At 41.4% G+C, this 25,628-nt stretch overlaps 1 protein-coding gene across 6 annotated transcripts in view; it reads left to right on the top strand.

Moving 5' to 3' along the window:
- The first annotated feature begins 1,043 nt into the window (after nt 1–1,043).
- Nucleotides 1,044–25,628, top strand: part of tns2a (tensin 2a) — a 76,944-nt gene continuing 52,359 nt past the window's right edge. For 3 of the 6 annotated variants that reach the window (XM_060937953.1, XM_060937956.1, XM_060937954.1), the window contains exon 1: nt 1,045–1,520. In XM_060937953.1, the coding sequence (XP_060793936.1) occupies nt 1,407–1,520 (114 nt within the window). In that variant the 5' untranslated portion in view covers nt 1,045–1,406. Of the gene's footprint in view, nt 1,521–9,829; nt 9,964–25,628 lie in introns of those variants that run through there. The other 3 variants (XM_060937955.1, XM_060937957.1, XM_060937958.1) reach the window with 2 other exon arrangements.

Consider the following 25,628-nt stretch of genomic DNA (forward strand, 5'->3'; position numbering starts at 1 on the left):
ATAAAATATAGAGATTAGTAGATTGGAAAAGTAATCAAGTCAAGTCAAGTTTAAGGTAATGTGTATGATACCGAACTCTGCATTTCATATATGCCTGCTTGATTACTATTATTTGAAAAATGCATGCTGTCTTTCCTGCCAAAATCAAACTGTTGATATAAACCTGAGAATGCAGGCAGTCAGCTTAGTGCTGAAAGTAGAGAGTGAGGGGATACAGGAAAAAGAGGGAGGGATGCAAGCAAGAGAGCTTCAGAGGCATGAATGGAATTTGCCTTAACATGGGGTATGATTTGAAATGCTACCCCCCTCCACACACACACACACACACACACACCCCAAAATGAGAACTTATAACACGTGAAACTTATTTTAAGACTGCCCCAGTGAAACAGCGAATATGAGCACTTTGCTGCTGTGGTGCGCTACTCCACGAGGCCATGGTGGCGGAATCCAGCATTGCCTCAGAGGGTTCAGCACAGGGTTGTTTTTGCTCTCACAGTCTCACTTACACACGAGTGTGTGTTCTTGAGCTCTGTAATGGCGCTTGCCAACATGCATACCAGCTGAACCTAAGCTGTGGTTTTCCCACTTTTCCAAGTGGTGCAGTTGTGGTGGGCTTCACCATTTCTATCTGAGGAGCATCTCCGCTTCATTTACCTCACCGCAAAAGCTCTGGGCAAATAAAGAGTGAAACACATATGCTGTTAGAGGAGAGAAGGATTGAGGGAGAGGAGGGATATAAAAGAATGACATTGCATGGAATGGGGGGAATGTGAAGTCTGGAAAAATCCGGTGGGATAAGGATGAGGATGTTAGAATGGTTGAATAATATTGCAGGTGTGCAGCACATATCCAAGATGTTTGGGAGTCAGAGAGGCGAGTAATATACCTGTGTGTGTTTCGAGAGTGAATACAATGGTGTGTGTGTGTGTGTGTGTGTGTGTGTGTGTGTGTGTGTGTGTGTGTGTGTGTTGAGGAAGGTTGGGGGTGGGTGCATGAATAATCATCAGACTTCAATTCAGACCTTGTGTGTGACTGCAGGAGTGGTGATAGAAATTAGATTGAAAGGGTAATTTGCAGATGTGTGTGTGTGTTATTTCAGGATGGACAGAGGAGTGAGTATGAGCTGGTGTGTGTGAATGCATGAGTATGTGCTTATTAGAAGGAGAGCCAGCAGAAGGGGAAGGGCCTCGAGTGAGTCGACAAAAACAGCTGCCTCAGTGTAGTCAGGAAAACACGAGCAAGAGGCAGAGAAGGGAGAGGAGAGGGTGGACCAGTAAGGTCCAGAGCACTACTTTTTTTTTTAATTATTATTATTTTATTTCTTTTTTTTTTCTTTTTGTAAAATAGTACCACAATCTCAATCATAAGAAAAGTGGCACATAACTAAATTATTGCATTATTATATGGGTTGCGCCCTGTGTACGGATTGCTGCGGGGACGAGCCAGAGGCAGAGGTGCTCAGAGGGACACTAAACAGGGAGAGGACACACAACAGGATCAACATGAGACTCACCAAGGTGAGTTCCAGCCGTACTTGTGCAGAGTACCCTTGTATGTGTTGTTTCTTTCGATCCTTATTTTGTAGCTTAGTTATGGCTTATTTATCATGACACTGAGTTCAAGCTCTTGTAGGTGATACTGGAAGGAATGTCTACAGGGGCGTTTTCACATGTACGTCTGTTCTTTGGTTGGATGTTTTGCACACTTTCCTCCATCTCTCATCATTTCATATGTTCCACCAAATATTTCTTGGGCATGTTTTATATATGCAGTACCAGTCAAAAGTTTGTACACCCCTACTCATTCATAGGTTTTTCTGTATTTTGACTGTTTTCTCCACTGTAGAGCAATACTGAAGACATCAAAACTATAAAATAACATATGGAATTATGTGGGAAACAAACAAAGAAAAAATCAAAGTATGTTTCATATTTTCGATTCTTCAAAGTAGCCACTGTTTACCTTGATGATGCTTTGCACACTATTGGCATTATCTTAACCAGCTTCATGAGGTCGTCACCTGGAATGCTTTTTAATTAACAGGCGTGCCTCGTCAAAAGTTAATTAGTGCAATTTCTTGCCTTCTTAATGTGTTTGAGATCAAACAGTAAATAATAAAAAATAATAACAATACATATGTTTGGCTAAAAGAATTTGCTATTTTTATTTCCCCCAAATTGGAAGTTGGTAGTTTATATTTTCAAAATACATAAGTCAGTCTTAAATCATATAGAGATACACACTGAAACCTAACCATTTTCACGCATGAGCCTTTAGACTGTAATGTTGCGGAATAGCCCTATTCCGCAACTGTAGTAATCCATATTATGTCAAGAACCGCTCAACTAATTAAAGAGAAACGACATCCATCATTACTTTAAGGTATGAAATGTCTTTTAATTAATAAAAATAAAGAAAAATATTGCATTAGAAGGTGTTTCCAAACTTTTGACTTGTAGTGTGTAAATAATATGGACTGTGTGAGCAGAGATGGAACGAATGTAACAGTTTGTGAGTGTGTGTGTGTGTGTGTGTGTGTGTGTGTGTGTGTGTGAGAGAGAGAGAGAGAGAGAGAGAGAGAGCAAGAGAGAGAGCATGTATATGTAATTGTCTATTCCCTGAGGCTTACTCACACGCTGTGCAGTGTGGGAATGTTAAGCCCTCTGTATGATGACACATTTGTAGTTGGCCCAAAGAACGAGGCCTGGGAATCAAATTGGGGGTGATGAGAGAGAGAGAGAGAGAGAGAGAGAGAGAGAGATCCTAAAACCTCTCCTCTCTGAGAGACATTGGATTTATTCCATCATTCTCAATTCATACTGCTGTGGTCTCGTGTCTATGCCCAGATGCATAACTAAGATCCTCTGCCGAAATTTAAGCGCTACACTTTTTTCCCAGTCTTTTATGAGTAAAATATAATATCGAGTCTGTCCACTTTTATATTCATATTTCAAAACCAATGCTTGTGGTTTCTTTTGAGTTCTCTTACTGGAACCATAATATTTGGTTCCACATATTTTTTGCATCTTGATACTGGTAGGATTATTGATAGGTACAGAGGAGGTTTGTGGTGCACATTAAAACAGCATGTGATCATGTCAGGAGTAATATACCTCACAACTCTATTGGGTCATGACATGTTCATGAAAAAATGTTCAAACCTCACAAATTTAATAAATGGTGCAGGTCATTCAGTCATGACAAGCCCAGAATGCTTGAACCAAATCCATGCTCGAGCTTCCTCCAGTAAGCACATGAAATATGGATAACACTGATTCATATTAACTAGCATGCTTGACTTTTTTTTATTATTATTGTTTGGAAGTAAACAAAGATGACGAAGGATGGTTATGAGTCTGTGTAGATGCCCACACCCAGTCAAAGTCTTGTGAGGGCAACAATGCTCACTGTGGATTTTGTTGGGGTGGTTTATGCTATATTCCTGGAATATCCTTGGAATGACAAACCTTTAACAAGTGCTAGTTTATGGCAGCCATAATCCACAGGCATGTGTCATAACACCACACAGGAAAATGCCTGGTTATATATATATATATATATATATATATATATATATATATATATATATATATATATATATATATATATAAAGGCCTGCTTATAACACAAGTTCATGGTTTTTGGGACACGTATGTTTTATCTTAGACATTACAGTCTAAAGGCTCATGCGTGAAAATGGTTAGGTTTCAGTGTGTATCTCTATATGATTTAAGACTGACTTATGTATTTTGAAAATATAAACTACCAACTTCCAATTTGGGGGAAATAAAAATAGCAAATTCTTTTAGCCAAACATATGCTTGGGAACACTTTTCCAAGAGTTCCCTTCAGATATGTAAAATGCATTTACCGAGCTGATATTTTTTTAAATGTAATATTTTTGGTCACTACATAATTTCATATGAGTTGCTTTAGGGATAAAAAACAATGGGATGTTTTGGTGCCATTACCGACTTCAAATTGATTATTTTCCTATATTTTCCTATTTCCTATTACGAAAAGTTTTATTCCTCTCATACCACAGCAATTTGCAAATTATTAAAGAATGACACAGTATACTTTTTTCCCCATTTATAGTTACATTTAAAGTAGTGGAACATCTACAGAATGTTTCCATAATGGCTTATAATAACTTCCCTCACTCACCTCTCTTTTTCACTCTCATGAATTTAAAGCTAGATGGCCTTTCGATTTCATAAAATCGATGAAATTTAGTTCCCTTTGAAATTTGGTAATTGTGATGTATGTTTATTTCTGTAATATCTCACGAAATATCAGGCCATTCTGGCTGGGAAATTATTAAATTTGAGGGGATTCCCAGGTGGCACGGTGGTATAGTGGTTAGTGCTGTCGCCTCACAGCGAGAAGGTCCGGGTTTGAGCCCCGTGGCCGGCGAGGGCCTTTCTGTGCGGAGTTTGCATGTTCTCCCCGTGTCCGCGTGGGTTTCCTCCGGGTGCTCCGGTTTCCCCCACAGTCCAAAGACATGCAGGTTAGGTTAACTGGTGACTCTAAATTGACCGTAGGTGTGAATGTGAGTGTGAATGGTTGTCTGTGTCTATGTGTCAGCCCTGTGATGACCTGGCGACTTGTCCAGGGTGTACCCCGCCTCTCACCCGTAGTCACCTGGCATAGGCTCCAGCTTGCCTGCGACCCTGTAGAACAGGATAAAGCGGCTAGAGATAATGAGATGAGATGAGGGGATTCCCGAGCAAATAACATGCATGAAATCGTTTGCTTTGCGCAGGCAAGCAGACAGAGGAAGTCTGTGTCCGCATGCGCAGGTTTACCTTTGATCGTGCACTGACAGTTCCATCATTCTGTTGCTAAACGAACAGCTGATCACACCGAGGTGCTCGCTGACCACTGATATTTATTAGTTTGGTCCTGCATTTCCTTTCCTTCACAAAATAACGTCTTTTCTTCTCACTTTCTGTTACTGTAGTCGGTCTTTCATATTTCATTCACACACTCACGTCCTCCATTTTTCTCTCCTGTTTCAATTTTGTATCCCACAATGCCTTGCGTGAACCGGGAAAGCCCACCATATGATGCATGATGTAGTATCTTAAATTGGGCCATGGTGAAGCAGGAAAAAATAGAGGAGAATTTAGGGCCATGTGGCCTTAAATTCATTAATTGTTCTATTTTTAAAAAAACTAATAAAATTGGAAGTCTGTGATTCAAATTCAGTAGCTTTCGGTCCACTAAATAAAAATAACTGGATGTCAGGGAAAATTAGTTTTATGACCTACGCTTGAAAAATCTGAAAGGCAGTATAGCTTTAATAAGACAAAAAATGCAGAAAATAAGACAAAAAAGCTGCAAAGCACAAAGTCCCATGTCCTGAAGACTTTCCCATAAAGGAAAACTTAAGACTTTAGGATTGCAATTGCCACAAACAGTTTGACACTCAAGTCTACACACATATAGCACACAGTTATAGAAGTGAATTATTTATAATCACACTATCCGCTGTCACCCAGATGAGGACAGGTTCCCTTTTGAGTTTGAGTCCTCTCCAGGTTTATTCCTCATGTCATCTCAGGGAGTTATTTCTTTCCACTGTCACCTCCGGCTTGCTCATTAGGGATAAATTAATCAATTCATATCTGTAAAATTTAAATCTGGAATTTATATGTTTCTATAAAGCCACTTTGTGACAATGTCCATTGTTAAAAGTGTCGTATAAATAAAACGGAATTGAATTGAAGGAACCGCTTTTCTTTATTGACTGTTGCAAAGTGCTGAAACTGGAGACTCCTTCTATAAATGTGAAATAATCTTCACACAAAAAACATCATTGTGTCAACAATTACATGTAGTTTTGGCGTACACCATACCAGTCCATGTTAGCTGTTAGAAACATTATTAGTATTAGAATGAGTGCAATAATATAAACCTGTCATTTCCCTTGGAGCCAGAAATACTGTGACTTGAGCTGTTGTAGAAAATTCATCAATCTTCCAACCAATCAGAATTGAGAGCAATAATACAGTGATACAAAATATAATATTGATCCTTTCACTACCATTCTAGAATGTATGTAAGTAAATAAATAAATAAAAAAAAAGAAGATGATGACTCTTCTGTGAGGACTCAGGTTTGTTTTTTATTGGTTCTGAGATTGTTTAAGAAGCTCTACTTGGACCTTTCTCTAATAGAGGAAGAACTCAGTTGGAGGGTTCTACAGAAGAACTTTTAGGGTTATAGATGTAATATTTGTAGATGTGAGAGTCTGATCCTGGTTAGTAGGTGTGTATGTACCACCATGATAAATGCACATCATATTTATATGATATAAATTCTTGGAGTTTGTGATTTCATGAACACAGTTTACAGTGTGATATAGTGTGATATTTCATGGCTAGAAAGTGTATGTGAAAGAAAAAAAACAGAAATGTGGTGTGGGTGTGTGTGTGTGATCGCATGACTGTGGGTGTGGGAACAAAAAGAGATGGGATATGGAGGGTAGGAATGCAAAATGGGAAGGAAAAGGAAAACCACTGCTGTGATTTCACTAGTTTCCCAGTGCCACTCCAGTCCACCCAGGTCCCAAAGACAAATCGCTATGATCTGGTTTGCTTTCCTTTGCTACTCATGAAAAAATTCCTCTGTCCCAAAGTGGTGCACTTGGATCCAGATGTTTCGGGAATGAGATGGTCATTAACAGGAAAAGAAGAGGAATGGGATTCAAGAGCATAAAATACAGAGGAAATATTCCCATCAATCACCTGCTTCCTTACAATTGTGCCATTCATATTTTCTCATTTCTGTCCTTCTCCAATCCAACATAAGCTTTTTTTTTTTTTCGTTTTCTCTGTTGGCCTCCCCAGTCTCATCTCCCCCAACTCCACAGCTGTAGTTGATCAACGCTTGGCTTTTCTCTTAGCCAATCATTTCTGTCCTCCCTCCTCCCGCCTTCATTTCCTCTACCTAAATGTTCCCAGCTCTCTCTCCCTCCCTCCTTTTCGCTCATGTTTTCATTCCCCCTTTCAAGCATTCCATCATCGGACCTCCATGACCCATTAAAGCAACATTACCTCACTGAATATGTCCCTAATAATATGTCCTTTCTCTTCAAGCCACAGTTTGCATAAATCTTTGAAGTATTTCTTCACCAAATTCATACGTGGGGACAGAGCATGATTTCACCTGACCAAAGCTGCATAGTAGAGTCCACTGTTGTGGCCTATTAAATCCCAAACTACTTCCTCTGTCCAGTTCAGGGTCATCAACATCTCTCTGTACTCTTTCACATTAAACTCAGTTTTTTTTTCTACTAAAGATCAGAAGGGAAACAGGAAAGACAGGACAAGGCTACAAGAAGAAGAGGGAGGGGAGTGAATTCTTACTAAACCCTTCTAATAAACAAAGGCTTTTTCTTCTTCTTGTACCCTCTTCCCCTCTCCTCCTACTCCCCGTGGTTGTGTAAATACTGTAAATTCATGTCCACGTGGCTCAGTGACTTGAGGACTGGGAATATGTTTCATTCTTGGCACTTTGTGATGTTTGTGCTCATATTCTCTCTCCTTGGCCTCTAGCTCATGAGCCCTTGTATCATGGTGCCTCGCACCTTCTATGCACTGGTTACACATGTTTTCTCAGGACCCTACCTTTCTCCCTTTCTTCTTTTCCATCATCTCTGTGTCTGTCTCTTGCCTGTGGGTCACATTGTAAAAGCAACCTTTGCAAAATGAATCATATAGGTCTTTTTTTAAAGGAATTTGCTTTTTTCCCCTCTCGGTTTCATTAATTCATTCATCTTTCCGAACCATTTTATCCTGGTCAGGGTCATGGTGGATCCTGGAAACAGTGGGTGTGAGCAATTTCCTTAGTTTGTTGTCATTTCACTGATCTCTAGTTTCACAATGACACCTGCATTCAGTTAAAAAACAAAATCAGCAATCTAATTTCTAGACACTGATTCACATACAGTACTGTGTGACTCATCACATGTCTACACACTTTGTGGTTGTTTGCTCGCACCTCATTTGACCATTTGATACTTTTGAGCTCACTTCAGCATCTTTAAAGCTGACTCAGTAATATACCTGTGTCAAGACTATTAAAGACACTTAATACTTTATGATTTAGTTACCTCTATGGGATTTTTACAGCCTGGTGCTTTCTGTAACACTGAGTGTATTAAGGGATTATGCATGCTTGTGTTGGAATATGCCTGTGTTATCTGACTGATGCCCTTCCATCCGATCCATTATCTGTAGCCGCTTATCCTGTCCTACAGGGTCGCAGGCAAGCTGGAGCCTATCCCAGCTGACTACGGACGAAAGACGGGGTACACCCTGGACAAGTCGCCAGGTCATCACAGGGCTGACACATAGACACAGACAACCATTCACACTCACATTCACACCTACGCTCAATTTAGAGTCACCAGTTAACCTAACCTGCATGTCTTTGGACTGTGGGGGAAACCAGAGCACCCGGAGGAAACCCACGGGGAGAACATGCAAACTCCACACAGACAGGCCCTCGCCAGCTGCTGGGCTCGAACCCAGGACCTTCTTGCTGTGAGGCGACAGCGCTAACCATTACACCACCGTGCCGCCCCCTGACTGATGCCTGTTATATTATTTACATTTGTTTGGGAGAGAGGCTCCGAAGAGTTTATTTACTTTGTCTTGGTTGCTCTAGTTTGGGCTTTTCACTGGATACATTTTAAATAAGGATCTGAGAAGCCAAAGTCAGTTTTCACTCTTAGGCACCTGATGTGTTTGTGCACTTTTGTGTGATGACATATTTCACCACTTGGTGTCGCAATCTGATCTTTGGTTAGGGATGAAATACATCACATCCATCAATATGTAGTTGTTTCTAATATATATATATATATATATATATATATATATATATATATATTTTTTTTTTTTTTTTTTTCCCTTGCAATTTCTACATGGTGTTTCCATGTACATGCAGGTGAAGACACTGTCAGAAATAAAGATACCAATTTGTACTTTTCCTTGTCAAAGTCACTATCAAGTTTAAAGCTTTTTGTACATTTAATGTGTGTCCTGGGAAGAGTCATATAATGTACCTTTAGTTTTTACAGTAAAGCTTTAAAGACTAGTGGTCCTTAAGGTCTTATCTATATAGTTAAATTATTTATTTTTAAACGTCAGCAACAAGGAAAAGTCTAGTTTGTCAGAGTGTTTCTTCTTCTTCATTATTATTATTATTATTATTGGGGCGGCACGGTGGTGTAGTGCTTAGCGCTGTCGCCTCACAGCAAGAAGGTCCGGGTTCGAGCCCTGTGGCCGGCGAGGGCCTTTCTGTGCGGAGTTTGCATGTTCTCCCCGTGTCCGCGTGGGTTTCCTCCGGGTGCTCCGGTTTCCCCCACAGTCCAAAGACATGCAGGTTAGGTTAACTGGTGACTCTAAATTGAGCGTAGGTGTGAATGTGAGTGTGAATGGTTGTCTGTGTCTATGTGTCAGCCCTGTGATGACCTGGCGACTTGTCCAGGGTGTACCCCGCCTTTCACCCGTAGTCAGCTGGGATAGGCTCCAGCTTGCCTGCGACCCTGTAGAACAGGATAAAGCGGCTAGAGATAATGAGATGAGATGAGATAATGAGATTATTATTCCTCATTCATCTGTTCACCACTGGCTCTGGAAGATGTGAACAATCTCCCATTGATGCCCAATGAAACTGGTCCCGCCCATTTCCACATTCCAGCCAATCACCAACACGGGAATGTCTTCTTCTCGGCGATGTAGCCAATCAGAAAAGTGCGCTTCAAGAACTCCGTTCTCCAGCGGCTCCGCCCCTGAGCTCAGAGTTTGAAGGAGAGTAAACATGAGCGTCAGTAGAACAGTAGCTGCTGTACACTGTTTACACTAAACGTGAACATTTTTAAATGTGGTTAAACACCGCCATTTTAAACCTGCACTAGTGCTGCTTTTGAGGAGCAACATGAGTAAGGTAAGAAAGACTGTTGGAAAAAAATTATATATATATATATATATATTGGGTGTATTTGAAATGCAAATGGGTGTTGGATTTGCTGGTATAGTGAAAAATGTTGTCCTGATGATATTTTCCTGCTCTGTTTGTGGACTGTGTTGTCATATCAGTTGCTTTTCGCATCTCGCTGCCTGACAGCTGTGTGTTTGCGCATGCGCGCCTGCTGAGCAGAGCAGGCTGTGCTGTGCTGGTGTGTTTTTGCTTTTCTGTATAAGAGGTGTGAAAAAGTGACTTCGGCGCAGTTTTAACGATGTCTGTTAAACCCCACTGTTTATAATATAAAACACGCTTGTTCTAAATGGACTTGTTGTTTCCCCAGGGTTCATGTTTCCTGGCGCCTTTAACGGCAAAAACTCAGGCGTCAGACTCGATGGAGGAAAAAGCTTTCTGTTCCCCTTCCAGAAGATTCTGCGCGCTGATTGCTTTAGCTTACATAACCATCATTTAGCCTTCAGACTTTTATTCCTCTTGTAATTAAGTCCTACTGGGCTCATGTGAAACACCCCTGTGGCTGTGGGGATTGTTTTGTGAGTAGTCTGTGTCGTGAAGGAAACTCCAGAAACATGAGGTGGACAGTAACAAAGTACATTTACCTGAGTGCTGTACTTAAGTACACTTTTTTTTTTTTGAGTACCTGCACTTCACTTGAGTATTATTTTTTCTGAAAACTTATGACTTCACTACATTTAAAAGACAAATATTGTACTTTTTACTCAACTACATTTCTATCAAGCTCCTCATTACTTCTTATAGGCATGTGACAATAAAAATCAAAGTTATTAGATTAAGAATATTTCTACTACACTACTGTAGAAAAGACCTTTAAAATGATGCATGAACCAACTCATCTCATCTCATTATCTCTAGCCGCTTTATCCTGTTCGACAGGCAGGCTGGAGTCTATCCCAGCTGACTACGGGCGAAAGGCGGGGTACACCCTGGACAAGTCGCCAGGTCATCACAGGGCTGACACATAGACAACCATTCACACTCACATTCACACCTACGGTCAATTTAGAGTCACCAGTTAACCTAACCTGCATGTCTTTGGGGGAAACCGGAGCACCTGGAGGAAACCCATGCGGACAACATACAAACTCTGCACAGAAAGGCCCTCGCTGGCCACGGGGCTCGAACCCGGACCTTCTTGCTTTGAGGCGACAGCGCTAACCACTACACCACCATGCTGCCCGCATGAACCAACTATCTATGATAAATATTAAAGTTATGATTTTTTTTTTTAATTTCAAAAAAATCGAAGGGATTTTCAGCCCTTAATTACACACTTTATAATACATAGGGGCAGTACGGTGGTGTAGTGGTTAGCACTGTCACCTCACAGCAAGAAGGTCCAGGTTCGAGCCCCGTGGCCGGCGAGGGCTTTTCTGTGCAGAGTTTGCATGTTCTCCCCGTGTCCGTGTGGGTTTCCTCCGGGTGCTCCGGTTTCCCCCACAGTCCAAAGACATGCAGGTTAGGTTAACTGGTGACTCTAAATTGAGCGTAGGTGTGAATGTGAGTGTGAATGGTTGTCTGTGTCTATGTGTCAGCCCTGTGATGACCTGGCGACTTGTCCAGGGTGTACCCCGCCTTTCGCCCGTAGTCAGCTGGGATAGGCTCCAGCTTGCCTGCGACCCTGTAGAACAGGATAAAGCGGCTACAGATAATGAGATGAGATAATACATAGGGCCAAATTACTCAATTCTGATTGGTCAATCAAGGAGGGCTTTTTTTTTCCCTTAACACGGGGCCGTATTTCTGAAATGCTATTGGCTAGTTTGTTGCTTGGTTCCGGTTACAAAAATTAGCAAATTTTGTCAACAAAATGGCTGACTCAGCAATGCCGCGTTTCGCTATATTTGACGAAGAAATGATAAACCAATTGAAAGCTGCAAGCGAAAATGAAAATGCCAAAAAAAAAGTACGTATTTTTGGCTTTCCATGTTTAAGAAATGGGCCGTGGAAAGACAAATAAACGACTCTGTCGTGGCATATGAACACTGTGAGTTAGATAAGGTGCTATCGCAGTTTTATTGTGTCATGATGAAAGACACTTTAGAAATTGATTCAAATGTGCAAGATAGTCTTGCGTGCTGATTGGTTCAGAAAACGTGAATGACAAATGTTGTGAACTTGAATGGCTTCCGAAGTATGAATTTGGCCCTATATATTATAAACAAGTAATCGTATGGTTCCTCGTAAAATTAAGGATCAGTTTCACTCGTGATTTCAAAGTTTTGAAATTGCCCTAATCGTTTCACAACTCAGGCAATTTTCAAAACTTCGAAATCACTCGTGAAATTAATCCTTAATTTTACTCGGCCCCATACGATTACCTGTACAAAACAATCGAAGAACTGTGACCGATATCAACAACTTCCACCTGTAAATGACCATAACTTGCTTAATTTTTGTCCTGTTTTTTGTCCGTCCGCTGGCAGCACTTGGACACATAGTTTTCTAATGTTAGCAAAACCAATGTGCTAGTCTTTTGATTACGATGAAACTTGGCATTAATCAAGAAAAATACTTAAGCTGTCACTTCTATATGTTTAGAAAATACAACCTACTCACCATTGATGGTAGCAGAAGTCGGAAGATGAGGGTCTACTTCATAATTTTTTTCCACTTCTCGTTGTCACATTGCAAAAATTCGAGAACCATGAGGTTACTGACTGACTACGTCATCAGTATTTGTGTACTGGGGAAATCCGCAAGGGAATCAGTAACGTAGAAAGCAAAGACCAAAACGCAACGCATGAGTAGCCACTGTAGGCCGCTAGCGGTAGGCAGAAACAATATGCAGGTCATTGTAGCGTAACTACTTCTTACTATGAAGCAGCTTTGAAAGTGGATGTTCTTTTCTAAAACGTGATTTTGTTTTTTCACAGGTGACACTGAGATAGTCTATCAGTAATCACTAGGATCACATCACACCCATAGACTATAAAATCAAGTTCAGTGATTTCCTAGTAGCATTATTTGAACACAATCAGTTGATGACAGAATGGAAGGGCACGGTTCTTCTGGAGAACGTACACACTCATGGCCCATGAACCCATGTTTCAGTTTTCTGAAAGGATTAAAGATACGTTTTGTTTTAAATGTTTGCTTTGTTTGCCGAAAACGAACATCATCACGGCCTACAAAAACTCGACGTCCAACCTGCAGAAGCATATTGAGGTATCCATCCATTATCTGTAGCCGCTTATCCTGTTCTACAGGGTCGCAGACAAGCTGGACCATGTCCCAGCTGACTATGGGTGAGAGGCGGGGTACACCCTGGACAAGTTGCCAGGTTATCGCAGGGCTGACACAGAGACAAAAACAACCATTCACACTCACATTCACACCTACGGTCAATTTAGAGCCACCAGTTAACCTAACCTGCATGTCTTTAGACTGTGGGGGAAACCGGAGCACCTGGAGGAAACCCACGCAGACACGGGGAGAACATGCAGGACCTGGGCTCGAACCCAGAACTTTCTTGCTATGAGGTGACAATGCTAACCAATATACCACCGTGTCATATTGAAGTATATAAACGTTTTATTCCAAGAGAAAGCTTGCAATGAATTTGTCTGTGCTTTTAGAGCTAGCGATAACGTTGTAATAGCTATGCAGTCTGGTTAGTCAAATGACTTTCTATGGATTTGAGGTCTACAGGCTTGGCCAGTTCAGCCTGTGTTTTGGCAGCTGACTGCTTGTCAGAACAAGCTATTGTCTTGTCCATGGCTAACGTTAACACATCGCTAGTTAACTTGGACACTATTAGTTAGCATGTAAAAACAGAGTTACACAAACATGAATAACATTAACTTATCTGAAGTCCTTTCAGAAATATGTTTTAGCATAATCTTGTCAAATAAACAGGATGTAGAAATATTTCTTTTCTAGTAGCTACTCAATATGATTTTGAGTTTGAAAAGAGTTTGCTAGCATGTCAGGTGGAGTTTCACTCAGTGCGTTTACATGCACATAGAGAAAATCGAATTTCTGCCGTTGCTCAACTGAAATCGAAGTTCTAAATGGCATGGAAACACCTTAGCTCAGCTGAAATCGAACCGAACTGGATTTCTCGTAATCGAGCTACGCGACCTAGATTATGCGATTGTAGCCGAGCTACTTAGTGCATATAAACCCTATCGAGCTACGTAGTCGAGCTACTTACTTCAGCACTGCCCCTTCCGGAAGTGACGAGTGATGAGACCACAAGCGGGAAACACAACAGCCTCGGTCGGCATGACAACAGTAGTAGAAACGTGCACTTCTGGAGCAATGAGGAGATAGAGTTCATGCTCATTCAGCTTAAGTAGCTGAAAAAAAATATATATATATATCTCGATGTTGCTGTCCTCGTCGTTGTTCTTCTTGTGAACACGGAACTGATAACTTTGTTTATACTCTTGAATAGCTCTTCTTCATGACGACAACCGGAAGTGTACCAACACGATGGGGCGTGTAGCGCCACCTGTGGCTTGGGTGCACAATGTACCTCACACAGTAGCTCGATTTCCTTGTGCGCATGTAGGATTGGATTTCTCTGGCACCCCTGCTGGGACCCTTAGCTCGATTACCGACAGCAGCTCGATTTGGATGTGCATGTAAACGCACTGACTGGCTAGCTAGCTTAATGTTAAACCACCATGATGGCACAGCATGCGTTTATTTTCTGAATTCACATTTCTGTCTTTGGTAACAGTGTTAGGTTTTGTAAGCGTTGTGGCAATAATACAACGATGCACTGACAGAAAATGTACTTTTTATACTTAAGTATTTTTAAAAGCAATACTTCAGTAAAAAAAAAATTTTTTTAAGATTTTTTTTTGGGCTTTTTCCACCTTTGTTGGATAGGACAGTGTAGAGACAGGAAATGAGCAGGAGAGAGATGGGGAGGGATCAGGAAATGACCTCGGGTCGGAATCGAACCCAGGTCCCCGGATTTATGGTATGGTACCCCAACTTAAGTAAAAATTTGACTGGACAACTTTCACTTGTATCGGAGTAAAATTTAACCAGTGGGATCTGTACTTTGACTTAAGTAATGAAGTTGGGTACTTTGTCCACTTCTGGACATTTCTCATTTCTTTCACAGACCTGCTGCTATTTCCCAGAAGTGTAACACATTTCTGGTTCCTGGAAAAGTCCCAGGGGGAAAAGATTCATATGAGTGCTGTTGTTTTGCCCAGAAATGATCCGAATCCCAAATTGCCCTCTTGTCCCTGCTTGTCCACTACAAAGGGTATGAATTGTATAGGCTTCTGTTCCACATGTAGTGCACTATATGTCCACTAGGGAGGCATTTGGAACATGGCCGTTAGTAAAGACAGCTTCGTCACAAATCATTAAGCGCTTCACTGGAGACGCTTTAATTTCATGGTCTGTGCGAATATGAAGGACAAACCAGACTACATGTGACCGCTCTCTCTCTCTCTCTCTCTCTCTCTCTCTCTCTCTCTGTCTGTAATCAAGACTTTAGAGCAGTCCAAGGACCCACAAAGTTTCCCTTCCAGTGTGTTTCTAGTCACATTACTGGAACTACTGGTACTAAACTGAAACACCTCCAGTGGGCTAAGGTACATTGTTAGAGAGCCAAAACTCCAATATCTTTAATGCCATTTTTCCTGAATGGCATCTCTTTTATTATCTGACAAAATAATTCTCCATTGCTGTATACACACCTCCCAGGCTTACCTGCATGGCACGGAGCAAACATGTTACATCTGAGTGGAATAATGGTAGGATCAGGTTACACAGATTTAGCTCGATTTTGACATGATGTTGTCGTAGCTGACACAATCCAGCCACTGGGGGTGCATAAGCGTACTCTTGGCGCTGGTCCCAAGCCAAGATAAATTGGAGAGGGTTGTGTCCGGAAGGGCATCTGGCATAAAACTGCCAAATCTAACACGCGGATTGAAAAGAGAAATACCATACCGGATCAGTCGGGGCCCAGGTTAACAACAGCCGCCTCCGGTCGTTCTTTCTTTATGTCTACTCTTTGCATCTTTTCTACACTCTCCGGGATGAGTGTAGTGAAAATGCAAGGAGTAGATGTAAAGAAAGTTGGTGAATTCAAGTACCTGGGGTCAACTGTGCAGGAAAATGGGGGCTGCGATAGTGAGGTGAGAAAGAGAGTGCAGGCAGGGTGGAGCAGTTGAAGAAGGATTTCGGGAGTCATTTGTGATGGGAAAGTCCCAGCAAAAGTGAAAGGTAAGATGTATAAGACAGTAGTGAGACCAGCTGTGATGTATGGATTGGAGACCGTACCGTTAACGAAGAGACAGGAGGCAAAGTTGGAGGTGGTGGAGTTGAGGATGTTAAGGTTTGTGATGGGAGTGACGAGATTGGACAGGATAAGGAACGAGCACATCAGAGGGACAGCACATGTGGAGAGCTTGGGGAATTAAGCTAAGAGAGATGAGACTGAGATGGTACGGGCACATCCTGAGAAGAGATGCAGAGCATGTTGGAAGGAGAATGTTGAGGATGGAGCTGCCAGGCAAACGAAAACGAGGAAGGCCAAAGAGGAGATGAAAGTGGCAGGTGCGGTAGAGAAGGATGCAGAAGACAGGGAGCGATGGAGATGAAAGATCTGCTGTGGCGACCCCTAATCGGGAGCAGCCAGAAGAAGAAAGAAGTTGTCGTAGCTGACACATTTCCAGCATCAGGCCTGAATGTGAATGTCTGGAGCGATGAACAGGCCTTGTAGCATGACATAATAATCAAAGAATAGCAATATGGTGTCTGGGACACCCTACCCTTCAGGATACTCTCCACTGATCCTGGCATTGTTCCACTCAGATGTAACACACATTTGCTCAGTGCCATGCAGGTAAGTCTGAGAGATATGTATACAACAATGGTGAGGTGTCCCAGATGCCACATCACTGTTCTTTGATTATTATGTCATGCTACAAGACCTGTTCATCGCGCCAGACATTCATATTTCAGCCTTGATGAAAAGTCTAGCGTGTCAGATTTTTTTTTTGTGTATTTTCTCACCTAGTCTGGCAAATCCTACGACATGTTCCTTGATAGCCATGATTGACAGTTTCTTGACCCTCCTCCTCAAATGACACGTAAGGCGGTGGACAATGATTGGTCGGGGTCAAAGTTGTAGTGTTGCCCTTCTCCTGGCCAAGACAGAGCAATAATTTATGGCACTCTGATTGCCTTGTCTGACATGGTGACCATCTTGAAAGACATTCTGGCATAGCACAGGAAATATATATTATAATATCAGGGTTATTGTTGTTGTATTTTCATTATTCCAGTGAGAAGTTATTGGCTGCGTGCTGTCCTCGTGTCACAGGGGGACATTGTTAACAGCGGTGTTTAGTTTGAGAATCATTTTCATTGAACTGAAGCATAAGCGATAATGGTCAGGTTTTGTTGTTGGCTCCTTAAACAAATGAGCAAGAGCTTCTTTTCTCACTCACCATTTCAGTGACATTCTCTCTCATGTTAATCAGAAATCTAGAATAGAAATAGTGGAGACAGCAAACTGATTCTCTCTTCCAGAATGTAGTGCAGCTGTATGAGGCAGTTGTGCTGAAGCACAATAAAAACTCAGTGATTGATGAGATGATGAGCATGATGGCAGTATTAAGACAGGTGATGAAGCTTTGGAAGCTTTTTTTGTTTGAGCAGAGAGTACAGGTGAGGTTAGACTAGAGGACTGAAGCACTGCTAAACATGAAGTAATGGGGATAGCATGGTGGTGTATTAGTTAACACTGTCCCGTCTGGGGTCTTTCTGTGTGGAGTTAAGATGTTCTCCTTGTGCCTGCGTAGGTTTCCTCTGGGTGCTCCACTTTTTTCCGACAATCCAAATACTGTACATGTGGATTAAATTAGCTCGGTACTCTAAATTGCCCATAGGTGTGAAATGTGAGTGTAATGGCTGTCTGGCTCTGTGTTGGCCCCGTTATAGACTGGCAACCTGTCCAGGTTGCACCCTGCCTCTCGTCCAATGCCAACTGGGATTGGTTCCAGCTCACCGTCTACCCTCAAAGGATAAGCATTATAGAAAATGAATGAATGAATGAATGAATGAATGAAGTAAGGGTGTGTTATTATCTGATAGTCAGCTGGCATTGTGAGTAATGTAGGAAACTGAAACTGGGCCATGAAAGAAGTTTAAACTTAAAAACGAGACCGTCAATGACGGCATAGCTCACTCTGGCCCCGTCTAGTCCAGAAGGAACGATCTCAAGTGGGCCACCTTGCGCAGTAAATGTTGCAAGCTATATACAAGCCATATATAGAAGCTATATGCACCCTAGGTACCCTTACCTTCATGCCAGAAAGAATCAAAATCGGTGAAGAATTGAGGGAGAAGAAGGGATTTGTGTGGAAACTGCTCGTTAGGGCTTAATTACTCCATATCTTCATTATTAATTGGAATTATGCAAATTTGGGTTGAAGCTATATGCACCCCAGGCAGACCTACCTTCCTGCTAAAAAGAATTAAAAATCGTTGAAGAAGCAACTTTTGTGAAATGTGGACGCTGCCGGATGGATGATGGACAACACACGATGGCATAAGTTCATCGTCTGTTGGCCGGATGAGCTAATAAAAAGTCAACTTAGAATTTTATTACTTAATAAATATCGGACATCGTTGAAGTTCAATTAGATTTATGATAAAAGTCAACGTGGTAGCCATTTAGGTTGGTATTTGGAGCCTCTTCTGTTAAATGAAACCAACAGAAAAATAGCTTGAAAGATACTACAGACAGAATAGAACCATAAATGAAGGAAATGTTTTACTAAAGTGGTGAAGGAAGAAAGTGTTTGAATTTTGCGATCTTTGCATTCATGGTAATACAGTTCAGACTGCCATGTGCTGCTTACGCTGCTAATTGTTTGGTGGCTGTTTAATTGACGTGAAGTCCAGCACATAATGAGAGAGAAGAACTGAAGGAAGCTGCTCCTTGAGGAATTTGTCAATTAGCCAGCACTAAGGTTCATTAGGAGTTCCTGAAATGCTTCAGCTACTTCTCGAAAATAACTCCTTCTGAGCACAGTGGACATTTTGTAAGGACTCTGGCATTTTGGCATGTTGCTGAATACATAGCCTGCTTACAAACAGCCAGCGTTTGGAACAAAGTGCAGATCAGAGTTGAGGGATTGACTCTCGGACGAGATCTGATGTTTGGAGAGAATCTCGCGCTCTCTTTCTGTGCTCTTGGGCAGTGTGTCTTAGACTTCACAGAATTCTAGGAGAGATTTGTCTGAATTGCTTTAACTCGTATTTATCTGCAGAAGAGAGAAAACAGCTGTTTGCTAAAGGGAAACCCACATGCTGATGTAAATGTGCTGGCGGGCACTGTGGTGATAACGGCAGTTGTTATCAGTAACAACGAAGTGAAAATTGCTTCCATATCATGCAATCCTAGTGAATTTATAAGAAATAAGTGTGTAAAAAGGAAATGACTGAAATGTGTTGCTGCACACAGCTACAAATAAGGCTACATCCACACGACAACGGCAACGAGATTTTTTTTTTTTTTTTAAATATCGTGTCCACATGGGCAATGGATCAGTAAAATATCAGGTTCATATGGCAATGCAACGCTTGCTGAAAACGATGCAATACACATGCCACACCTCTACGTGCGCTGTAAGACGGTCCCATCGGAGACACCAGAACAATAGAAGAAATAGACGCATGCGCATAAACCCCTTCTTCTGTAGCATTAGCCACATAAAGTTTTGATTATTAATCAGTAGCGTAAAACGAAAGACGCGGAAAGAGGAATGAATGGGGGTAGATGGAAGCCGGTACGCCAACATTCTGATATCTTCCAGAATTCTTTAATGGTCCGGAATAAATTGAATGCTACATGTTGATGGATTACTTTGTTCTTCTACGCCCTTTTTGAGGAATGTATTGTCGGACTTAAACCAACATCTGAAGAGGTGAGATCACTCCTTTTTTTTTTTTTTCCTATTTTTGCTTGCGGGATTGTTTTTGTGCAAAGCCACTGCACACGCGCGCGCCGCCACTCTTGGGCACTTCAGTCCAAGGCCGTCCCATGTTAACCTAACTGCTCGTCTTTGGACTTACACACAGTACACTGTGTATATGGTTGAAAATGAAAGGAAAAATAATCCCCTATGAGACCACTCTAATGTTAGGATAGAAATACGTTAAACGTGAGCAGTCAGAAAATCTCTGTGTATTGTATTGCAGTGACTCTGATCTCTAGGTGGACAACTGGACCTAAATAATGGCAAACAAAATTCCCACGACATCATAACAGAATGAGTTTCTTTTCCGTCTGTATGTAATCCAGCCAGTAGCAGCGCCAGAGAAAAAGAAATTTGAGTGATTTATTTTAAATGTGAAGTAATTAGACTATCGATTTAAAAAAAAAAAAGGTAGTTACACACAAGGACAGATAAAGAGCCAGGTGGTTTCAGTTATTCAGTAATAGGATGTTATGAACAATAGCTTGGCAAAACTGTCCATGCATGCATGTATTTTTGTGCATCTGTTGTCTGGGTTGTGTGTTTGGTGGTTTGTGTGATCTACATTTCCTGCTACGTGTATCCCGTAGTCTCGGAGTCTCCAGTTTTCATTATGATCTTCAGGAAAGCGAAAGCTTCATATTTGGTAAGCTGATAACATTGTGTCCTTTGAGTTCTTGCTTGATAAAAAGCTGCTGCTAATAGACTGTGTGCGAGTAGTGTGTGCAGTCTGACATGACGCAGGTCGTACAGTTGACAGTGCAGCGGCGGTGCAGCCAGATACGAGGACATGATGTCCGGAAAGGCCTGGTCAGTGCATCAGATGTCAGCAGTGATCACGATAATAGGCTTCTTTAAGTTGATCAGAGTAATGTGCAGAAGAGTAATGATTATAGGTTTATCCAGTGTGTTTGTCTTTTATGCAGTCCTTTGCTTTTATTTAAATTAATAGTGTATAGACAGTAACACAAGTAGAAAACTTATCGTCTGTTTTTGTTTTGTTTTTTTAAACTCAAATAGGTCAGATTTAACTGCTCAGAATTAATTAAATAATGCTTTATTTACAAATCCAGCTGAGCCAAGAATGACTCCTTATTTCATATCAATGTTGAAAGAAATGAACGAAGCCAAAATGAATAAAATCGCATCTGGTGCGTTTTAGTATGAAATTATGCAATAACCTCAAAAATATATCACCTTACAGACTGTGTGGGCCAAAAGACCTTCTGTGAAGTTATGTAGAGAGGAAAAAAAGAAAAAGTAGCAGAGATTCAAATTGATTTTGAGATTGGGGGGGGAACGATTTTCGATTCGAAAAGTAGACTCGTGTGTTTGCTGGGTTGAAGGACTGCTATTATCGATGCACAAGATATAAAGTGCTGCTCCAGTGGTAGACATCCATCCATCCATCCATTATCTGCAGCCGCTTATCCTGTTCTACAGGGTCGCAGGCAAGCTGGAGCCTATCCCAGCTGACTACGGGCGAAAGGCGGGGTACACCCTGGACAAGTCGCCAGGTCATCACAGGGCTGACACATAGACACAGACAACCATTCACACTCACATTCACACCTACGGTCAATTTAGAGCCACCAGTTAACCTAACCTGCATGTCTTTGGACTGTGGGGGAAACCAGAGCACCCGGAGGAAACCTATGCGGACACGGGGAGAACATGCAAACTCCGCACAGAAAGGCCCTCGCTGGCCACGGGGCTCAAACCCGGACCTTCTTGCTGTGAGGCGACAATGCTAACCACTACACCACCGTGCTGCCCAGTGGTAGACTTTCATTACAAAATCTAAACATGCACGGTCCATAATCTGTGCCCGGGATCCGGTTTATAATGGTCAGATATGTAATCTGAAATCTGTATTATAGGTTCTCGAGAGTTTATAAAGAGCCAATGGCATGGAAACTTGTGTGATGTATTGGGAAGGTCGAGGGGACAAGAGGGCAGGAAACTCATAACAGTGCTGTGCTGACCTCATCTCTGGAACAGGCAGTCTCTGTTCCCCTACTGCCTGTCCCACCCTACACACGCACACACACAAACCGACCAAGTCCACCCAACACTCTAACACACATACACACACACAAATATACAGTCAGTTCCTTCTTTTGACTGTCCCACCCTGTTGGGACACACTGATTCAGTGAGGCTAGAATTGGGGTTACGTAGACGTGCACACATGTATGCACATGCGCACATTCCCTGCTGAGCTTCTCCTGGGCATAATGAAACGGGGTATCGTAAAGGTGAAGCCCACAACCAAGCACTTGAGATGTACAAACTGTACTAAACACTGCTTATAGTCTCTTGCAGGATAAACAGTGGGGTTCTAGATTATAATCTATTTAATTATGCTCAGTTCCATGAGAATAGTAGTAGTATCAAAGTCTCAGAGGGATTTGTTACTGTCATGTAATGAATTTAGCAGCACAAGGGAGGAATTTTCTTCGCATGTCGTTTAAACCTTGACACTCCGAGTTTTGGTGGATAGTCGAGAGAGCTTGTCCATCACGTTACAGTTACAGTTTGTATTGCATCACTGAGCAAGGTGACCAAATGGCAGATCTTAACCAATGCTAAAGAAAAGGAAAATGTAATGAGGGTATGGAGGAATAAAGTTGGGCATGCTTTTCTCTTTGGCCTGTGTAACCGCCGTATCTGCTTATGGTGTGTGTTCGTGTGCATGTGTCCAAATTGTCCTTTGCACTCTTCAATTCCTCCTCTGTTCTTTCATTTGGGCTTGAAGGGGAGGGTCCTCACTCTTAAAGGCCATCTTTTGACTAAAGAGCTTTTGGCTCATGTTCTGGGTGGCTAAAATTATGCGAACAGGCTCTCGTTGTCTGTGCTCCAGCTCCAGCGAGAAGTCCGTGCCCAGGACAGGCGCTGTCAACACACCGCTGGCTGGGCAGTAGAGCCGTCCAGAGAGAATCACACCTCAGCGAGTTGGCTAGAAAAGACTAGAAGTGAAGTGCTAGTGGTAGAAGGGGGTGTGGTCGATCTGTACAGATAGTTCGTGCTGGTTTGGAGTGATGTGTTAGCCCGTTAATCATTTTTTCCATTGGGGCTTGTGGGAGGCTCGTGAGCTTTCGGTTTTAAAAGGTAAGAAGCTTTTTCTATATAATCAGCCACGCCTGAGTGAAATCAGTGCGACTGTATGGGGTGGAGTTGGCAAAAAAATGGGAATGCCATATGTCAGTACTATTTGACATCTTAGCAACTGAAAATATCATATATATATATATATATATATATATAGAGAGAGAGAGAGAGAGAGAGAGAGAGAGAGACAGATTTGAGTATTTCCTGTTATACTGTATCCTTATATAAGTTTACTAAACCTATTTCTAGACTTTTGTTTGTTTTGTACTATTTTTTTTTTTTTTTTTGCTTCTTTCTATAAAATTAGCAAATCTGCCAGAAGAGTAACCTTGAAATTAGTAAGTAAGTAAATAAAGTCTAGAAGTAAGTTTAATAATCTTATTTTGGTCTATTGTAATATTATAATAGGAAATAATAGATAAATCTGACTATGTTCAAGATTTTTTTTTTACTTGATGTCTTTTTGCAGTGCAGCTGCAAAAGTTCAAGCTAATCATTTCAATCGCTCTCACAGCTTTGCCAGATTTTTATTTTTGCCATTCTTATGAGTTCGTTAGTTGATAGTTTTTTATAATTTTGATTATTAAAAAAAAAAAATAAATCAGTCGAAGCAAATTCATAGCCTGTCCGAAAACAGGAGAAAATATATTTTCTTTTAAAATAAAGGGAAACGGAGAAGCTGAACATGCCTGAGGATCGTAAGCAGGCTGGTTTATTACAGCAGCTGGAGAGCCAAAGCTCATCAGTGTGTAATCTGGCAGAGCTGATCTTATCCTCCTGTAAACATTCGTTTTCTGCCCATAAACAGTCTTTTTTTTTTTTCTTTTCTTTTCCACTCTATGCATATTTTAACATCACTCTTCCAGCTGCTAAGATATTGTAAGTTGAGAAAGATGGGAGATTTATAGCGGAGCACATGGCCTATCACTGTTTATTCAGTAACTGTGCGGATTAGAGCCGCTTTTCCACATTCTTTACTTGTTATATAAAAACGTGAAGTCCAATGCCCTTATCCAGCCTGTGACTTTCTTTTATAGCATCCTGATGCAAAGGAAGAATCAAGAGCACATTTTTATATTATTACCAATCAAAACAATGTATACACAACTTATTCTGGTTTAAAATATTATTGGTGGGGTTTTTTTCCCCTCAGTCATACGTCTTAAATGCATTGAAACTGCGCTTTTCCAAATGTCATGTTCTTAAACGCTGTATTTTAAGCATGATCTTGTTTTGTGTGAGTTTCAGTACCTGTGTTACTTGTATCCATGTCTACGTTGAGAATCAGGACAGCATGACATCACACTCATATTCACTAAACAAACAAACAAAAACGTGACTGGGCAAATTTTATTTTCTTTAGTTGCATTATAATCCTGGTAAACATCATTATTATTCCCAAAACATTTGATTTTTGTTGATTTAAAATAATTTTTCATTATTAAAATAATAGTTTTTTTTTTTTTTTTAAATGGCACTGATGGTTTGCTTGCACTTAAATACCGTTGTGTATATTGTATTGTATTGTATTGTATTGTATTGTACACTGCAAAAAATGATGTCTTAGCAAGTGAAAACAGTTGAAACTATCTAGAATTTCCTATTAGAAGAAGATTATTAAACCTAGTTCTAGATTGCAACCAACTTATTCTAAGATGTCTTATCAGATGACACCCAGCTCTACCTGTCTGGAAAACCCTCTTCCACCCTCCCTCCCACCTCCCTTACTACTTGCTTAGCTGAAATCAAATCCTGGTTCACCTCTAACTTCCTGAAACTGAACAGTGACAAAACTGAAGTCCTCCTTGTAGGCACCAAATCCACCCTCTCCAAAGTTGACAGTATCTCCTTTTCAATTGACGGTTCCATAGTTTCCTCCTCCCCTCAGGTCAAGAGCCTGGGTGTCATCCTAGACAGCTCTCTATCCTTTCTCTCTCATATCAATAACATTACACGGTCTGCTTATTTTCACTTACGCAACATAAATCGTCTTCGCCCCTCCCTCACCTCCCACACCACCTCCATCCTTGTACACAGTCTTGTCACTTCCCGCATTGGCTACTGTAATTCTCTCCTCTTTGGTCTCCCTCAAGAATCCCTTCATAAGCTCCAACTGGTCCAGAATTCAGCTGCCCGTATCATCACCAATACGCCCTCTTTTCATTACATCACCCCAACACTACAGACTCTCCACTGGCTCCCTATCAAATACAGGATCAACTTCAAAATTCTCCTCCACACATTCAAGGCCATCCATAATCTTGCCCCTCCATATTTGTCCAATATTCTCCACATTGCTACCCCCTCTCGCTCCCTCCGATCCTCCTCCTCCATCCTCCTCACTGTCCCCTCTGCCCGTCTCAGTACTATGGGGAGTAGAGCTTTCAGTCACTCTGCTCCTCAGCTCTGGAATTCACTCCCCCACGACATACGTAATATCGACTCTCTACCTCTATTCAAATCCAGACTGAAAACTCACTTGTTTCAGTTAGCATATTCACTGTGACTTTTACCATCTTTATATTCTCTGTTTACTTT

The sequence above is a fragment of the Neoarius graeffei genome, chromosome 13, assembly GCF_027579695.1.
Source record: "Neoarius graeffei isolate fNeoGra1 chromosome 13, fNeoGra1.pri, whole genome shotgun sequence".
Classification (NCBI taxonomy): domain Eukaryota; kingdom Metazoa; phylum Chordata; class Actinopteri; order Siluriformes; family Ariidae; genus Neoarius; species Neoarius graeffei.